At 45.3% G+C, this 20,111-nt stretch overlaps 1 protein-coding gene across 1 annotated transcript in view; it reads right to left on the bottom strand.

Annotated features, from left to right (window-relative positions):
• ADCY10 (adenylate cyclase 10) overlaps positions 1-20,111 on the bottom strand; it is a 253,408-nt gene that overhangs the window by 144,790 nt on the left and 88,507 nt on the right. The window contains exons 10-12 of the mRNA XM_070748580.1: positions 18,833-18,909; positions 8,655-8,844; positions 6,166-6,221 (exon numbers count right to left, since the gene is read on the bottom strand). Coding sequence (XP_070604681.1) covers positions 6,166-6,221; positions 8,655-8,844; positions 18,833-18,909 — 323 coding nt within the window. The remainder of the gene's footprint in view (positions 1-6,165; positions 6,222-8,654; positions 8,845-18,832; positions 18,910-20,111) is intronic.

A 20,111-nucleotide genomic window follows, 5' to 3' on the forward strand; every position in this document is an offset into this window, starting at 1 on the left:
TCTCTGCAGTCTCAAGGGCTTGCACCACAACTTCAGAAGAAGAATATTGGGTCTCCTTCTGCTATGTCCTCTCTCTCTCCTCCACCTTTATTGATTCTTTACATTGCCTAAGTTTCAGGTTAGTGCTGGGAATCAACACTTCAGACAGCCTCCTTTTGAGGTGCTGCTTAGTTATCTAGGCATTCAGGTTAATGTCAGCATTCCAATAAACACCCCCAATGAAATAAAACTCTGAGGATAGAAGTTCCTCAATGTTCCAATTTATTACAGATGTCCTGTTGGCACATCTAGGGAAGCCTGAATCTGAAAGCTTCCAAGGTTTCCCCACCCAGTTGAAAGTTCACAATGTTGCCCTACATCCACAAGCTTATCACATGATCCAATCAAATATTCACATTCAACTGGATATGGTCTCCATGCACATGCAGGCATATTTCCTTGAGTAAATAATTTTGTTATGACTAAGTTTCTATCACTCTAACAAAAACAACAACAACAAAACCCCCTCCAAATTTTCCAGGCTAAAATAGACGGAAAAATAGAAAGAATGGAAAAGGGGATTAAAAGTGGATACAAAAAATAAAAAAGAAAAGGGTTTGGTTCAAAGTTCTGCTCAGATTAAAGAAATTGGAATTTGAGAAGGGTTGATTAAGCTTGGAGTATTGTTTTGTTTGCTCTTTTTTAACTTTAATTATTTTTTAGATATATAAATTTATAAATTTAGATATATAAATTTAGATATATAAATTTAGGAATTGCTGACTGTTTTGTAAGAAGTAAGAAGTATTGATTATAATAAGATATGTAGTAGGTGATACTGATTTGGATTAATGCATAAATAGAATTGAATTTAGAATTGTTGGGGAGATTAATGATGTTAATGATTTTTAATTGACTGAAAATAGAGAATATTTAGAATTTTTTTCCCTTTTTTCCTTTTCTCAAATTGAATGAAATGTAAGATTAATAATTAAGTAAGAAATGTAGATCAATATTAATTGGCTAAATGTTAGATGGGCTGAAATAATTTTTAAATTTTGGATTAGGTAAATGTACTATTTAGAGGGGGGAGGTTTTAAATTCGTATATGTTTATGTTTTGCTTTTAAGGCTTTCTTGGTTTGTAGAAAATGTATAAAGAAAGAAGGAAGCACTTTGGCATAATGGTTAATAAGTTAGAAATATAATTGCTGTTGTACTGTTTGAAGGAACATTAAGGAGGGACTTTAATTAAAAGAAAAGTATGTAACAGGATGACAAAATTAGAAAAAAACATTTGCAACTTTTTTGATGATTGATATTAGTTACTAACAAAATACCCCATTTTATTCATGGAAAATTAGATGGTACACTGTATTGTTTGAATGTATCTTGAGAGAAAAATTTAAATAAATTTACCTCCCCCCCAAAAGTCCTTCCTTCCTCCATCCCTCCAGTCATTTCATTCTTCCTCCTTGCTTTCTTCCTTCCTTGTTCCCTCAATTTCTCTTTCCTTCCTTTCCTCCCTCCCTCCTTCATTCCTCTCCACTTCTCTCTTCTCTCTCCATTTTTTTCCTTCTCTCCCCTTCTCTTTCATTTGTTACTTTTTCCTCTCCCTTGTTCTTTCCCTCCACCATTCTCTCATTTTTCTCTTTCTCTTTCTTTCTCTCTCATATTCCCTCCCCCTCTAACTCTCCCCCCTTCCCCTCTGTCTCTCTGCCTCCATCTCTATCTGAACCAATAGGGAGGGAAGGAGTGGTGGTATTTCTCCCAAATTCCTGGCTTACCAAAAAAGTGGTGCTGAAAGGGGGGGGGGGTCTTTCTTCCCATGGTTTTCTTAATGCTGCCCTGGGGGGGGAGGTGAAGTGGAGCAAGTCCCCAATTCCTTGCTGAGTTTTCTCTTTCTCTCTCTCTCCCCCCCCCCCATAGCTCCACACACGCAACTCCCCCTCTTTGCCAAAACTCTTGGTGATGCCTGCTCAAAGGACTGTCGCTGCAGGTTCCTCAGGTGGGAGCTGCTGCTTTCCCCCGGGCAGCCCAGCCAGGTGGCTGTACAAAGTGCAGAGATTATTGCCGCCACCTCTGCCTCCACTCAGGGAGCCACTGTTGTCGGACTGAGTGAGAGGAAAAGGCATGGCGACCATGGTGACTCCCTGAGTTGAGGCAGAGGTGGTAGCAATAATCTCTGCACTTTGTATGGCCACCTGGCTGGACTTCCTGGGGGGAAATGGCAGCTTCTGCGCGAGGAACCTGCGGCAATAGCCGCTGGTTTGGCGGGCTGCCAGTCAACAGTAGACAGAGGTGGTGAAGGAAGGAAAGGGAGCCATGGCCGCCCCTGCCTGCTGCAGATGGGCCGGTGCCAAGCCTCCTGGTTGTGGCCTTCCCGCCCCTCTAGGCGGGCTGGCAAGGGGATGGGGAACATGCGCGCACACGTGCGCAACATTCAAGACAAGAAAAACCTTTGCTGGCCTCTACACTTTCCTTGTCACTCCCTGCCCCCCCCATGCCTGGCTCATCTATGCAGCCTTGGAAAAAGCTCCGCAGGGGGTTGTCTTTGCGTGCACGGCCACATGGCCGTGCACCTTAGAGGGAACACTGACTGTAATGTATGTATGGTTCTTTTTATGATATTATTTTTTATTATATTTTATTGTTGTATTTTGATTGCATTTTAATTAATTAATTAATTCTATTTTTATGCCGCCCTTCTCCTTAGACTCAGGGCGGCTTACAACATGTTAGCAATAGCACTTTTTTAACAGAGCTAGGCTATTGCCCCCACAATCCGGGTCCTCATTTTACCCACCTCGGAAGGATGGAAGGCTGAGTCAACCTTGAGCCGGTGATGAGATTTGAATCGCTGACCTTCAGATCTACAGTCAGCTTCAGTGGCCTGCAGTACAGCACTCTACCTGCTGCGCCACCCCGGCTCTTTTACTGTTGTTAGCTGCTCTGAATCCATTTTGGAATGAGTGGCATATAAATAAAATAAATTAATTAATTAATAATAATAACAACAACAATAACAACAATAATAACAACAACTGTAGGTTATTATCAATTATTGCAATGATATGCACACATATATTGCGAATAAAGCATTTCATTATTCTGAATTATTTAAAGCATAAAAATTATACTCTCTATATATCTAAGAAAAACATTACATGCTTGTTTAGCTCTGGCTAATAGCAAAGCTCAAACCAACCATGATTGGATTAAAAAAGCTATGTGCTAGACAGAGACAACTTACCCCACTTGATTAAATTTAAGGAAATCCTTCTGTTTGTCTAGGGCAGAAACTAATTAAGATGCTCTCCTGTTTATTTAGCTATCTTTGTACCCTGACAGGATTTGTCTGTATCCTATGTGTCACATATTAACTATTTACATTGTAACTAGGTTAAGTTAAGAATTAATGTTTTATATTTGTATACACAAGAAACTGGTTATGAAAATAAACTTGCAAGTCCAGAGAATTATCACACAGCATGATGCCAGAGAGAGAGAGAGAGAGATTGCTTCTCAACATGAGACAGCTCTGCTCAGCCCAGAGAGATATTTCCAATATGGACATTCTAGAAACCATGTGTCTGCATCTGTGATTTCTACATTTCTACAAACAACAACATTAATAAATTCACCATCAGTCAATTGCAAACAGCTTACTCAGAATAGCTTACAACCTGCAATGATACCTCTAACACCATAAAACATTAACAATTGTCTATCCTAGATTCTTGGGAAGGTCTCAATAGGTGGATAGAAATGCCAAATCCAGTCTGGCTGACTGTGAAATGAACCATAATAAAAATTACTATGCACTATGTGTCCATGCATAATATTTAAAACAAATCTTCAATGTTTACTATTTTTTCTGCTTTTATTTAAAGTTTTATTATGTTTGTTACGTTCTGTCTACATGGAGCCATGCTTTGTGAGATAGTTGGCTATATAAATTTGTTAAATAAATAAATGAGTATGAAAATCAAATAAACAAATACAGTGGTGCCTCTACTTAAGAGCTTAATTTGTTCTGTGATCTGGTTCTAAGTAGAAATGTTCTTAAGTAGAAGCAATTTTTCCCATAGGAATCAATGTAAAAGCAAATGCATGCAAACCCATTAGGAAAGAAATAAAACCTCAGAATTTAGGTAGGAGTAGAAGGAGGAAGAAGAGGAGATGACAGTCATTGCCGAAGGAAGAAGGTGAGGGGAGGGGAATAAAAAAAATCCAAAACTTTAAGGTTTTTTTAAAAAAAGAGGGACTCTGAGGCTTTTCAAATGTGTTTTCCCAGGCAGCTGGATTTGTTGGCCAGAGAAGCAAGCGATCCGGAACTGCGTGGCTTTGCGCTGCGACGACTACAATGACACCCTGGCAGCCTTCAAGCGTGGCCCTTCGCGGCGCCCCACCACCCGGTCCTGCAGGAAGAGCCTCGCTTACACCGCGCGCCCCTCGGCCCTGCGACTAGTTTACGTGGGGAAAGTCTCTGCGGAGAGCCAAAATCTCAAAGAAGCTTTTTTCTTCAGTAGTCGGTAAGGAGACGAAGAAGAGGCTGAACTGGTTTTGCAAATTCACACTTACGGCTTTCCCCTCATCTCTGCCGCATCCACAACAAGCCCTGGAGAGGGTCACTCCTAAGTGGCAAATGACGTTCAGAAAGGGGGGGTGGAGGGGGAGAAAAAAAAGCCCCAGAAAGGAGTAGCCGCCTTTTTGCCAAGCAAACCTGCTGCGGCATGCTCGGTTCTCCTCTCCTGCCTTCCGCCAAGTTGGAGCTCTTTTTTTTCTTTCTTTTTTCCCCCTCCCCTCTTTGGAGGTGAAGATGTTTTTGCTTTCCCCTCTTCCCAGTCAGCAGGCGTGCATGTAGATAAGTCCACTTCCACCCCACCACCCATTCCTGCAAGAAGAGGTCGGGCACGCTACAGGGAGGCGGAGGCGGCGTGGGGCCGGGCGCTGGGCGCCATGGAGGGTGAAGGGGTGGACGTGGCTGCTGCCTCTTAGCTGGAGAGCCAGATGAGGGTGAAGGCGATGGCGATGTCTGGTGCTGGGGCCATGCAGGGCTGCTCATCCAGGGGGCCATGGATTGGCAAGCCTCCTTCTGCTCTCTCTCTCTCTCAGCGCAGCTTAGAGGTAACAGTGCCCGGGGACAGCAGCGGAGCTCGGAGGCTGCAGCAACGCAGCACCAAGAAGGACCGGCTGTTGGTCCCTTGAACTCGCCTCCGCCTCCGTTCAGGCGAATTCAGGGGGGTTCCTGAATCTCCCATCCATTTACCGCGGAGGAGGAGGTGGGGAGGAGGCGGTGCAGAGGCAAGGGGTGGAGAGGAAAGCGAGCCTGCAATTGGCCTCTTTCTTTCTCGCCTTTAGGGAGAGGAACTGTTGCTGCTCTGCCATAGGGCAGCAACAGTTTCTCTCTCGAAAGGCAGCAAAGAAAGGGGCCAATTGCAGGCCCGCTTTCCTCCCCACCCCTTGCCTCTGTACCGCCTCCTCGCTCAGCCACAGACCACGATGAGTGAACAGGAGATTCGGGAGCTTATTGTATCTATTGATAAAATCTTGTGCGCTGCCGCGGGCTGGATAAATTGCCTCAGCGGGCCGTAGTTTGGGGACCACTGGTCCAGGAAAGGAAAATGTTTTGTTCACTCTGGACTGCCAAAGCCTCCTTTAGCACCACCAAATGGCTCCTCTGGCAGCTCAGATGGCCTGGATTAAAGGGGAAATGGCAGAAAACTGGCCAGGCCGGGCCTTCATTCCACTCTCAAATTTCCTGGGAAATTTTCCCGGGCTCGGGTTCTTAAGTAGAAAATGGTTCTTATGTAGAGGCAAACAAATCTTGAACACCCGGTTCTTATCTAGAAAAGTTCTTAAGTAGAGGCATTCTTAAGTAGAGGTACCACTGTACTCGAAACTGTGAATGTCTTGGCAATAGTTTTAAAAATGCCATAGTTTTGCCCACAATCCAGTGAATGTAAGAGCTCTAATTTCTAAGTAGACATCTCTAAAGTAAAAAGTATTTGAAAATATGCATAGAAGAATCATTGAAACTCTCAGCACAAATATTCATTGCTATGTAAAGCTATGCAGATTAAATTGAATAGAAAGATTAGACAGACATCTCAAAAACCAATAGCAAGTTTATTCTAGCATCCCAATAATTAATTGTTATGATAGTGTAGATCAGTTCACATACCTAGTAAAGGGTAAAATTCAGATCTCTCCTTGGTTAAATATGCTTTGTAAATCATTCTATTTTTTAAAAAAATGAGGGTGGAGAGAAGGGGAGAAAGAAGAAAATGAATTTTTATTTGTTTGTTTGTTTGTTTGTTTGTTTGTTTGTTTTGTCAAATACGTATTGGTGGTATATAAAGATACAATAATATTTATATACATTATACTAGTTAAAGAGAAACATTAGGACAGGGGACAGAAGGCACTCTGGTGCACTTATGCACGCCCCATATGCTAACATTTCCCAATTACTAATATTATATCACATTTGTTTTTTTAAGGAAAGAGCCTAAATAATTTAATATTTAATAATTACTGCATTCCTGACCAGTTGCAGTTTCCATATTGGGCAATCTCAACAAGGGATGTTTAATGCAGAAAAGATTATGGGCAAAGATTTCCAATTCAGGAAATACTATAATAGGTGCATAAGCTGGATCTATTCAGAGGTTCTTTTAATTATAGCCACACTTGCTTTTCAAGCAGGAGTCATGAGTCAAATTATCAATCATCCCTGTACAATCCTATTCAGAACCAAAGATGAAATATTTTTGAATCAAAGCCATTCCATCTCTCTGGGATTAAATTCAAGACTATTCTTCCCCACCCAGACTCTCAGAGCCCTCAGGCACTGAGAGAGAATGTAAGCCAAACCTCCTGCTCAGCCAAGATAAACATCCTACTGCTGATATCTGATTCTATGCCAGTGATGGTGAACCTTTTTGGTTCACATGCCAAAAGGGGTGTTCTAGCATGCGTGCATGTGCCCACACCCTTCCCTTTTCCCACACATGCACATCCCCGTAATCTCCACCTGTGCATGCATACAATCCCCCAGACTTCCGTTTTGCCCATTGTTCCGTTTTTGCACTCCGTAAAATATAGGGAAGGATCCTGAAGCCCCTGAGTGCAAAAAACAGCCTAATGAACAATCAAAATGTGCTGTGTTTTGCACTCTGGGGCTTCAGGAAAGCTCCCCTAAGCATCTGGAGGGCGAAACAGTCAAGGCTGAAAATCAGCTGGCCAGCATGTGCATGCTTGTTGGAGCTAACATAGGGCAATGTCTCGCGTGCCCCTCTGATATGGCTCCTTGTGCCACCTGTGGCATGCATGCCATAGGTTCACCATCAAGGTTCTATGCCAATACTTCATTTTACCCAGCTTCCTGTAATTTGTTAAATTGGGAATAGTGTTAATCCCTCTGGTGCCCACAATGGCAATTTCTAGGTCTTGATCTCTTATCCCCTACTGCTATTAACTAGAACCATGCAATTAACAAGGAGAACCCCTGCAGAATTCTGCTCTCCATTCTCAGTCTTTGCAGATGGTCCAGAAGGAAATGCTAATCAATATCAATAACAATTGAGCAATTAACCACTTATCCTATTCCATTCCTGCCACAGAAGTGTTCTGCATATGTTTTGTTTTTACCTGGGTACAGAAAATCCATTTCCCCCTGAATTTTCTGCAAGTGCAATCCTCTTAATCTTCTCTTCTATGAAATTGGAAGACTGGAAGCAGTCTAGTAATTATTCAAAACTGCCAGGTTATATCATTTTAAACTATTTCTTTTGTTCAACATACAGTATATCTAACCACACATGAGCAAAGTTTTGTTATGCCTAAGAGAAGAAATAGTGAAAGCACAATGCCTTTGATGTACGGTAACTTGTATTCCCAGAACCGCTAAAGGAGATATAAAAAAATATACATTATCTTCCTGGAGATATAATAAGAGGTGGTGAGAAATCATCCTCCAGAGGCAGAGGACAAACAACCTGCTTTGCTGAAAAGTGGTGTTGCCTGAATCTATTCTGCATCTGTATAAGCAGCCAGAGCAAACTTTTTCTGGTGCAGCTACCCCCTCAGAGCAGAGTGGGTCTGCAACTTGGGCGTCCTCCTCGATCCACAGCTCACATTAGAGACACATCTTTCAGCTGTGGCGAGGGGAGCGTTTGCCCAGGTTCGCCTGATGCACCAGTTGTGGCCCTATTTGGACCGGGGTTCACTGCTCACAGTCACTCATGCCCTCATCACCTCGAGGTTCAACTACTGTAATGCTCTCTACAGAGCCTTCTCTGTGGTGGCCCTGACCCTCTGGAATCAACTCCCCCCAGAGATCAGAGTTGCCCCCACCCTCCTTGCCTTTCGTAAGCTCCTCAAAACCCACCTCTGTCGTCAGGCATGGGGGAATTGAGATATCCCCTCCCCCTAGGCTTATAAAATTTATGCATGGTATGTTTGTGTGTATGATTGGTTTCTTAAATAAGGGTTTTTAAAATTAACTTAAATATTAGATTTGTTCATATTGTTTCACTATTGTTGTTAGCCGGCCCGAGTCTATGGAGAAGGGCGGCATACAAATCCAACAAATAAATGAATGAATGAATGAATGAATGAATGAATAAATAAATAAATAAATAAATATCTACAAGACAAAATTGTACTTACGCTTTTTCTGTAATACCAAGAAATTGATAGACTGTTCCAGGGTTCACAACACCTTTCATCTCAACTAATGGGAGCTCTTCAAAAAAGTAGTGGGGCAGTTTAGATTTGGAATAAGTGAGAGCATCACAGCTTACTATTCCTGGATAAAACATCATCAGCCGTGCAGCAAGGTTAACTTTTCGTCCAATCACTAACATGGAAAGAAAAAGAGAGAAATTTGCAGTTTCGTGTACATTTCTTCTCAACCGGTATTGCAAACAAGATTAGGTCTAAGACTGAGCCACTTAAAACAATTGACTAAAGCAACTTCATTATAGAATATACTTTTGCTAAAGCAGAAGATGGAGCAGAACTTCTTTCACCATTTAGAAAGACCAATAGAAATGTCAGATTCACTGTTACAGATTTCTTGAAAGAGAAACCCCAATTCTCTATATTTCTCCCTCCCCGAAAGTCCCCCAAATTGGGATAAAAAAAGGAAATCTGTAGATTTAGTTTTCATAGCACTACCTACTTAAATTGGGGGGGACTTTGCAGATCATCTACTCCAATCTCCCCTTGAACGTTGCAAGGGTTGGAGCTTTCACAACCTCCATTGGCAAGCTGTTCCACTGGTTGATTGCTCTCACTATCAGAAAGTTTTTCCTAATTTCCAGGCTGAATCTCTCATTATTCAGCTTCCATCCATTATTCCTTGTTTGGCTTTCTGGTGCCTTGGAAAACAGCCTGACACACACACACACACACACACACACACACACACACTGTGGCATCCCCTCAAGTATTGGAACACTGCTATCATGTCACCTCTGGTCCTTCTCTTTGCCAGACTGGCCAAACTCAGTTCCTGCAATGGCTGTTCATGTGTTTTTCCAAACCCTTTATCATCCTGGTTGCTCTCATCTGCACTTTCTCTAGAATTTCAATGTCTTTTTTGTAGTGTGGTGACCAAAACTAGATGCAGTACTCTAGGTGTGGTCTGACCAAGGCTTTATAGAGTGGTACTTGTACTTGTCTAATCCTTGAATGTATCCCTCTATTTATGCAGTTCAGGACTGCGTTGGCCTTTTTGGCTGATGCTACACATTGCTGGCTCATATTTAGACTTATTGTCTTGGGGGACTTTAACCTGCCATCACTCGGCAAAATCTCTGAACTAGCGAAGGATTTCATGGCCACCATAACAGCCATGGACCTGACTCAAGTAGTACAGGGTCCGACTCACGAGGGGGGGCACGCACCCAACATGGTATTCCTCTCTGAGAAATTGAGTAATGGTCTGAGACTAAGGGGCTTAGAAGTGTTGCCTTTGTCATGGCCAGACCATTTTCTATTGCGGCTTGACTTTCTGGCTCCACTCCTTTCCTGCACGGAGGCGGAACTGACTAGGTGGTTCCGCCCCAGACGCCTGATGGACCCAGAGGTCTTTCAGAAGGCGCTTGGGGTTATTCCAGATACACTCGTCCACAGAGTCTCTTGCTGAGGTCTGGAACAAGGCTGCAGCAGAGGCTCTTCACCGGATTGCGCCGTTGCAACCTCTCCGCGGCACTAGACCCTGTAGAGCTCCATGGTTCAATGAGGAGCTCCGGGAGTTGAAATGCCAGAAGAGACGTCTAGAGAAGCGATGAAGGAAGAGTAAGTTTGAATCCGATTGAACACTTGTAAGAGCTCATATTAAGACTTACAAAGTGGCGCTCAAGGCGGCAAGATGCGTGTCTCATGCTGCCTTGATTGCATCAGTGGAATCCCGCCCGGACGCTCTTTATAGGGTAACCCACTCCCTTCTTAACCAAGGGGGAGTTGGGGAGCCCTTGCGGAGTAGTGCCAAGGACTTTAACACGTTTTTCGCTGATAAGATCGCTCGGATCTGAGTGAACCTTGACTCCGATTGGATAACAGAGTCGACTGACAACGAGTCAGTCGAGGTGACTGGGAAGAGTTTGATCTGATGACCCCTGATGAAGTGGACAAGGCCATTGGAGCTGTGAGTTCCGCCACCTGCTTACTGGATCCATGTCCCTCCTGGCTGGTCTCGGCCAGCAGAGAGGTGACACAGAACTGGGTCCAGGAGATTGTCAATGCTTCTTTGGGGAGGGGGTCCTTTCCGGCTCCATACAAGGAGCCACTTGTGTGCCCCCTCCTCAAGAAGCCTTCCCTGGACCCAGCCATTCTTAACAACTATTGTCCAGTCTCCAACCTTCCCTTTATGGGGAACGTTGTTGAGAAGGTGGTGGCGCTCCAGCTCCAACGGTCCTTGGAAGAAGCCGATTATCTAGGCCCTCAGCAGTCAGGATTCAGGCCCGACTACAGCACGGAAACTGCTTTGGTCGCACTGATGATCTCTGGCGGGCCCAGGACAGGGATTTATCCTCTGTCCTGGTGCTTCTTGACCTCTCAGCGGCTTTCGATACCATTGACCATGGTATTCTTCTGCACTGGTTGGAGGGGTTGGGAGTGGGAGGCACTGTCCTTCAGTGGTTCTCCTCCTACCTCTTTGGTCAGTCGCAGTCAGTGTTTTGGGGGTCAGAGGTCAACCTCTATGTCTCTCCCTTGTGGGGTGCCTCAGGGGTGGGTCCTCTCCACCCTGCTATTTAATATCTACATGAAACCGCTGGGTGAGATCATCCAGGGGCCTGGGGTGAGGTATCATCAGTATGCTGATGATACGCAGCTGTACATCTCCACCCCATGTCCAGTCAATGAAGCAGTGGAAGTGATGTGCCAGTTCCTGGAGGCTGTTGGGGTCTGGATGGATGTCAACAAGTTCAAACTCAACCCAGACAAGACGGAGTGGCTGTGGGTTTTGCCTCCCAAGGACAATTCCTTCTGTCCGTCCATTACCCTGTGGAGGGGGGAATTACTGACCCCCTCAGAGAGGGTCCGCAACTTGGGCATCCTCCTTGATCCACAGCTAACATTAGAGAACTATCTTTCAGCTGTGGCGAGGGGGGCATTTGCTCAGGTTCGCCTGGTGCACCAGTTGAGGTCCTACCTGGAACAGGAGTCACTGGTCACAGTCACTCATGCCCTCATCACCTCGAGGTTCGACTACTGTAATGCTCTCTACATGGGGCTACCTTTGAAGAGTGTTCGGAAACTTCAGATCGTGCAGAATGCAGCTGTGAGAGCAATCATGGGCTTTCCCAGATATGCCCATGTCACATCAACACTCCGCAGTCTGCATTGGTTGCCGATCAGTTTCTGGTCACAATTCAAAGTGTTGGTTATGACCTAGAAAGCCCTTTATGGCATTGGACCAGAATACCTCTGGGACCGCCTTCTACCGCACGAATCCCAGCGACCAGTTAGGTCCCACAGAGTTGGCCTTCTCCAGGTCCCATCGACTAAACAATGTTGTTTGGCGGGACCCAGGGGAAGAGCCTTCTCTGTGGCGGCCCTGACCCTCTGGAACCAGCTCCCCCCAGAGATCAGAATTGCCCCCACCCTCCTTGCCTTTTGTAAACTTCTTAAAACCCACCTCTGTCGTCAGGCATGGGGGAATTGAGATATCCCCTCCCCCCAGGTCTATACAATTTATGCATGGTATGTTTGTGTGTATGTTTTGCTTTTTTAATAAGGGGTTTTTAGTTATTTAAATATTAGATTTGTCATATATTCTTTTATTATTGTTGTGAGCCACCCCGAGTCAAATCAAATCAAATCAATAAATGAATGAATGAATGAATGAATAAATAAATAAATATTTAGTTGGTTGTCTACCAAGACTCTGAGATCCCTCTCGCAGTCGCTGCTATTGAGTGTGGTTTCGCCCAGCTTATATGTGTATTTTTTATTTGTCTTACCTAGGTGTAGGATTTTACTTTTCTCTGTGTGGAATTTCATTTTATTGGTTTGGGTCCAGTGTTTGAGTCTGTCAAGGTCACTCTGGATTCTGACTGTCTTTTGGGGTGTTTGCTACTCCTGCTAGCTTCGTATCTGCAAACTTGGTTAGTTCTCCTGCCATTCCTTCATCTAGGTTATTTATGAAGATACTAAAGAGTACTGGGCCTAGGACGCAACCTTGTAATGCCCCACTGCTTACTTCTCTCCATGTGGACTTAGAGCCATTGAGGACTACTCACTGGATATGGTTGCTTAGTCAGTTATTAATCCATCTGGTTGTGTAGCTGTTTATCCCATTTTTTTCTAGCTTATGAAGAAGTAAGTTGTGATCTACTTTGTCAGATGTTATCTTTGACTTTTATTGCGAGTCTTTGTTCATTCTGGGCCTTTGCTGTCCTGATTTTTTTTTAATAGATTCTGGCTATTTGTTGGTATTCTGCCTTGGTTATGTTCCCCTCTTTCCATTTTTTGTATTTATCTTGTTTGTTTCATTCAGTTTGTTAATGAGGTCTTTGTGTATCTTGGTTTCTTTTTGGATTTCTTGTTTTTCTTCCTCACTGGTATTGTGGTATTCTGGGCTTTTATGATTGTGTTTTTCAAGATCTCCCAAGCTTCTTGAGTTGTTTAACCTTTAGTTCTTTCACCCGAGGGATCTTTCCCAAGTTTTCTCTGAGTTTATTGAAGTCAGCTTTATTAAAGTGTGGGATTTTAGTGTTGTAATATTCAGTTATTTGTCTTTTGATCCAAATTCCAGCTCAAGCCAGAGACTCTACACCTATGATGGCGAACAGGTGGCATATGGAGCCATATCTGAAGGCACAAGAGGCATTACCCTATATCAGCTCCACTTGCATGCACATGGAGGCCAGCTGATTTTTGGCCTTCCAGAGGGGGGAGGGCATTTTTGCCCTCTCCAGGCTTCAAGAAAGCCTCCTCCAAAAGCTGTGCGCATATGCCGAATGGCAGAGTGTCAGAATCAAGCTGCTGCTCCACCAAAGGGATGAAGCAAGGCAATGTCAGCCATTTTCTGGCACCAGAGCCCAAAGGCCCTGATGGAGCAGCTATGAAGACATGCCAAAGGAAAGGGGCTGGGATGCCAACAGGGCTGCAAGGGAGTGACAGGCAAACTTCATTTTGGCTTAAACAACAGATATTCGTTGCAGTTAGTTTTGGGAGGGGAGAGCTCAATAAAAATGGTGGAGGTACAAAGAGCCAAGCTGGGAAGGAGCAGAGCTCAGGGCAGGCAGCAGCCCAGCCAACAAATGCTGCCTCATGAACCTGAGTCGGCTCCCCGTATTCATTGTATGCAGCCCCACCACCTCAGGAAGGAAGCATCAGTGGCAAGTCTCTTTGCAGCCACAGCAGTGGGCAATAGGCTCAACTCCAGTCCACGCCACAACCCCATCCAACCCATGCCACGACGGCTGATTCACTTAGCTGTCTATGTGGAGGCGCCACCCAGTGATAATGATGAGTCCAATCCAGCCAAATATAGAACTTCGACCACACCATTCCAGCAGGCTCCACCGAGGGAGCTAGATAGAGAAAACATGTCCTCTCTGGTTCCAGCCCACACACTGACTGAACTGTGCAGGTCAACTAGAGCAGTAACATGCCCCCATGCTGCCTGAATGGGGGAGGGGGAATGCAGTGGGGTAGCGAAAATGGAGCTCCACCGCAGAGTACCCAATTTGCACTGAAAGATGTTGAAAGAAAATGCAGGGCATCCTGCATAAGCCATGCCCACAGTATGGTAGTAAAATTTTTGGGAGCCCTTCAGTGCATGCCCCACGTACTCAATGATTAGATATGATAAATTATGCATTTAACTAAGAAGGGAGGAATGTTACATCCTAAGGAGCTGGGAAGTTTTCATTCCAGTCCAACAGGGAAGTCGAATAGGAAAATTCTGATTGGTTCCTTGCCAGAATAAAGAATAAGCTCCTACCACTCTTATGCTGTTGCTGAAATTTGCTTGCTGTAATCAGGGCCACCATCAGGAATTTTGGGGCCCCATACAGCCTAAGTGTCTGCCCCCCCCCCGCCATTTTAAAACTATTTTAAGTTGCCAAGCCACTCCATCCCCCGGGGATCATTTCCCGCTTCACGCCAAGCAAGGCGGTCCCATAGGCCAGTGTTTCCCAACCTTGGCAACTTGAAGATATCTGGACTTCAACTCCCAGAATTCCCCAGCCAGCAAACGCGAGGAGCTGGAAAGGACGAGGGGAGAGAAAAAGCAGGGTACCAGCAGTCAGGCAGGTGTCTTGAGGGGGCACTCCCATCTGGAAAGAAGGGAAGAAAGGCGAGGGCGAGCTATGAAGGAAGGAGGGAGGAAGGGAGGGAGGGAGGAATGGTAAAAGGGGCGATCAAGAGAGGAATGGGTGAATGAATGGACGGAGAGTGGGAAGGAAGGAAGGAAAGAGGGAAGGGACAGGAACAGAAGAAGGGTGCAAAGGAAGCAAGGAAAGGTGTGAAAGGGGAGAGGAAGAGAGGAAGGAGTGAAAGAAGGGAGTGAGGGAGGAAAGAAGGGAGGAAGGAAAAGGAAAGCAAGAAATGGAGGGAGGGAAGGAAGGAAGGAAAGAAAGAAAGAAAGAAAGAAAGGGGGAAGGGACAGGAAAAGAGGAAGGAAGCAAGGAAACTTATGAAAGGGGAGAGTAAGAGAGGAAGGACTGAAGGGAGGGAGGGAGGGAAGAAGGTAGGAAGGAGAAAGAAAAGAAGAAATAGAGGAAGAGAAGGTAAAAAATAGAAAGAAAAAGAGCAAGAAAAAAGCAAGAAAGAGAGAAAGAAAGAAAATGAAAGAGAAATAAAAATAGAGAGGGGGAATGAAAGAAATGGAAGGAGGGAAGGAAGGAGAGAAAGAAAGAGAAAGAAAGAAAGAAAGAGAAAGAAAAAAGAATGAAAGAGCAAGAGAGCAAGAGAGAAAAAGAAAGAAAGAGAGAAAGAAAGAAAGAAAGAAAGGCAACTTCAAAGAAAGGCTCACTGAGCATCTCTCACTCTCTCTCTCTTTCTATCCGTCTTTCTTTCTTTCTCTTCCTTTCTCTCTCTCCTCTTCCTTTATCTCCTCTCTCTCTCCCTCTCTCTCTCCCCCCTCTCTCCCCCTTTCCCTCTCTCTTTCTCTCTCCCTCTCTTGCTATCTCTCCCCCCTCTCCCTCTCTCTTTCTCTCCCCCCTCTCCCCCCTTTACCTCTCTTTCTCTCTCTCCCTCTCTTGCTATCTCTCCCGCCTCTCCCTCTCTCTTTCTCCCTCTCCCTCTCTTTCTCTCTCTCTCCCCCTCTCTCTTTCTCTCTCTTTCCCCCTCTTTCTCTCTCTTCTTCTCACTTTCTCTCTCTTGTTTTCTTTCTGTCTCTTTTGCTTTCTCTCTCTCACTCTTTCTCTCTTGTTTTCTTTCTCACACTCTTTCCCTCTCTTGTTCTCTCTCTCTTGCTATCTCTTTCTCTCCCCCCTTTCTCTCACTCTCTCTTTCTCACTTTCTCTCTATCTTGCTGTCTGTTGCTCTCACTCACTCTTGTTCTCTCTCCGTTCTTCTCAGTGGTGACGAGCGCACGCCCTGCCCGCCTCACCTTTGCCGAGAGCACTTTCGTCCAGGACTCTCAGCAAGGGGGTTGTAGGAGAGGCGGGGCCAGCGGCAAAGGTGATATTCAATGTCGGGGGCACACGGGCGGTTGCACGCGCTCCCTATCTCCCTGCTAGCCCACTCGGAATATTTAAAATAAGAAAAACCTTTGCCGGCGAAGGTTTTTCTTATTTTGAATATTCCGAGTGGGCTAGCAGGGAGATAGGGAGCACGTGCAACCGCCCGTGCGCCCCCGACATTGAATATCACCTTCGCCGGCCCCGCCTCTCCTGCAACCTGAGGCACCAGAGGCACCGTGGGGAGGCAGGGGCTGCCGCAGCTCCCTTCCCTTCTGCTGCCGGGGGATGGGGACTGCGCGCCCTTGGAAAAGGGCGCGTGGCTGAGAGAAAGAGAGAGGGGGGAGAGGGGCTTACTACCCGCTGCGGCTGTCACTGCCGCCGCCATCACCCTCCTGCTGCGCGCCGCCCTCCCGCTGCCGCTACCCTCCCACCAGCCCCAAAGCTCACCTGCTGCAGCCGCCAGGGAAGCTCCAGCCGGGCAGGGCACTGCAGTTGCTAAGAAGGAAGCTCAGCTTCCTCTTCTCACAACTTTTTGAACAATTAGGGGCCCCGGCCTTCTGGCGCCAAATTTGCAGCTTCTTGCACATGCGCAAAAGGGCCCGGTCTTTTTTCTGAGGTGACAGTCTGCGCATGTGCAAGGAGCTGATGACTACGGGCCCTCTAATTGGTCAATTTCACCGGGCCCGGTACGGGGCTCCCAGTAATACCCGTCTATCGGCGGCCCTGGCTGTAATCAATAAAGAGCTGAAGTCATTCCACCAGTCTCCTGTATCTTCAGTATCAACATTCAACAGCCTCGGCTGTGCCTTCAGGGTGGGAAGCAGTGCGCCCCAGGCTGCCCGGCACCCTGGCCACATCCATTGGGCTGGAGGAGCTGCCAGCTGGGCAAAGCCTCCAGTCTCATTGCCAGCCTGGATTGCTAAAAATAAAGGCTGGCAGAGGCAGGCAGGGTCTCAGCTGCCCTGTCCAAAGTGCCTGGCTGGGCTTTATTAGAGGGTGGCCCCTCTGGCTGTGCTCTTGACTGCTCTGCCAGCTGTCAGCCCCACTGGCTCCTCCTGCAGTGCTCCTGCCATATATGCCCTGCTCCCAGTTGCTTTTCCCCCACCTGCCAAACTGGTACCCTCATCCCAGTGTCTTTTTGATTGCTCCCAACGCCAGGCTCTTCCCAGGCTCTGCTGTCTTCAGTAAGAGATCTGTCCCTATGGAGCCTTCAAGCATTCCTTCCCTGCCATTCTTTCCTAAAAACCAACCTGCAGTTATTTACATAACCACAGTTGTGGCAAAGAGAGCGAGATGCAAAAGTCTCCAGTGAGCAGCTGGTACTGATGGTGGAAGGGAAAGCTATGGCCAGGCCTGCCTGCTTTTTGGATCTTGCTGAGACGCTTGGCTCCTTTTCTCCTTTTTTCTGCTTGATTTCTGGGACACCTTTGTAGAAACCCTGCCCCTGACTAAAGGTGAAGTGACCAGCAAGAAGCAGGAGGTGAGAGGAAGCACAAGCAGTGCTTGGCAGCCTGGATTCTGCTCATAGCCTTCGCATGGCTTGGAAATCTGGCAGGGAGAGAAGGAGAGGTGGTGGTTGGCCTGAAAATAGAACCATAGCTGCACTTCCACTACAGCCTTCCTCCTCCCCACCACCCAGTAGGAGGGAGCCTAAAAGCTGTTGCTAGTCAGGATCCCTTCTGAGGTGGGGAGATATGCTGCCAAAGCCCACCATGGCCACTAAAGTGAAAAGACCACCCTGGCTATCCTCCCCACTTGCCTGCCCCAGGTTTTGGGAGCACTGGCTTGGCCTCCCCCACCCCCTTATGTTTTGTTTTGTATTTTAAAATGAGCCAGGTGCATGTGCTCATGGAAGAAGAAGATGGAGCATGAAAGGAAATCCCTGGAGGAGAGTGAGGTGTGCATGAGCTGGCTGATAGCTCTTGCCCTTCCCCCTGCAGCTGCCAGTGCTTTTCTGGGGTGGTGGGGCAGCGCAAAAAGAGTGCTGGAAGCCAGCTCAGGCATACAGGGCAGCATTTGCTGATTGGGTTGCTGTCTGTCCTGTCCTCTGCTCCTTCCCCAGCTCGGATCACCTGATGGCAGGCAGAGTGGGGATCATGCAGAGGTTTCGAGATGGTTACAGGTTGACTTTGCACCTCAGCAATTTTTATCAAGGAAACTCTGAACGGGGCACATGTGCAATGTGGCACACAGGCAGGTGGTTTGTGTGTACATGTGGAGTGTCTGTTGCATTATTGCTACTGGCAAATGTGGGCACGATAGTGCAGATGCGCACTGCCGTTTTTGGCATGCCACAACAAAAAGGTGCACCATCATTGCTCTATACCATTCCAGACAGTTGCTGCCACCTTTAAAGCCTCCAGTGATGGAGTACACATAACATCTGAAGGCAAGCCATTCCATTGGTTAACTGTTCTCACTGTTAGAAATTTTCTATTTAATTCCAGATTGTTTAATAATTCCTTGATTATTTTCCATCCATTGTTTCTTGTCTTGCTCTTTGGTGCTTTGGAAAACAGCTTTATTAAATAGGTCAATAATATATTTCATTATATATTTGTGTGTGTGTGTGTGTGTGTGTGAAGATTTCTATCTCTATACATATACATATACTGTATATACACACCTACACGCATATATGCATACATACATACATATAGTACTTTATTTGATTGCTAACATTTATATTCATTACAACTGCACCTGTATATTCATGTCTCACACGATGACCAACGACTCCACAGAAAACTGGCCCACCAGTGACCCCAATAGAAACAATCCTACAACACAAAATGGAACAAAAGTGAATGAGTCTTCGGAGAGGGGCAGCATACAAATCTAATAAATTGAATCGAATTGAATGTGCAAAGAGAGCAAAACATCGCTGAATGATATGCTGCACTGGACCTCTAAGTGTCCTTAGATTTCTTGGGACAATGACTTACCTGCAATTACCTATCCAAAATGAAATCCATAAAGAATTCTGTTTAAAATCCCAGCATATTCATTTTTTACCATCCCCAACACTGTCCCTCATTTTCTTGTTCCATCCCTTAAGGCAGTGTTTCCCAACCTTGGCAACTTGGATTTCAACTCCCAGAATGCTAGCTGGGGAATTCTGGGAGGTGAAGTCCAGATATCTTCAAGTTGCCAAGGTTGGGAAACACTGCCTTAAGGCATAATTATAGTGCATCTACTACCCACTGAGCATGCTCAGCTATTTTTGAGCTACTTAATTTTCTCTGATTGTATATGATTTTTAACTAAGATTTTCTCTAATTTTACAAACTTTGGGTTGCCTCAGTAAAGATTTCTATAACCTTCCTTTTGTGCCAGATGATGCAGTTTTAGTTACATAAACAATGCACTTACAGTCTGCACACAGAAGTATAAAAACCAGGAGAGATGCATCTGTTTTCTCATGCAGAAAACTTAATGGATGTTTCTTAAAATAAATGGGTAAGATGTAACCTTAACACCTGTTAGCACTATGTAAAAACAGTTGGGTTTGTACTATGTACAAAACAGCCAACAATGAATGTTTGCTTGTATTGAAGTACTATAGCTTTAAGAGGTAGTTGGATGTAGGACACAGAATGGATCATAGAATGAAAGAGTGCTTATGTGTAGAACCAGTAATGGGCTGCTGCCCCCATGGGGGGAGGGCAGTGGGTGTAGTACGTTTATGCACTATTTATTGAATATGTAATAGTTTCTTTTCTTGCCCTTCTTTTTCTAGTACCTTAGTATGATCCTAAATTACTTTTAAAATAGGAAATAAATAAATAGTATGTTTTTACCCATAAAAACATTTAATTATTTAAATCATTATCTAGAACTGAACTTTTATAGCAATTAAAGAAAATTGAGTTACTTGCCTAACCTTGTGGATTCAGTACAAACCTTAAAATGTTACTGTGCTGTCTATCATTTGTCCATTTTGTGGCTATTCAAATAATGTGAGTTAATCAATTGAAAAAGA

Source organism: Erythrolamprus reginae, chromosome 3 (assembly GCF_031021105.1).
Source record: "Erythrolamprus reginae isolate rEryReg1 chromosome 3, rEryReg1.hap1, whole genome shotgun sequence".
NCBI classification, from domain to species: Eukaryota; Metazoa; Chordata; class Lepidosauria; order Squamata; family Dipsadidae; genus Erythrolamprus; species Erythrolamprus reginae.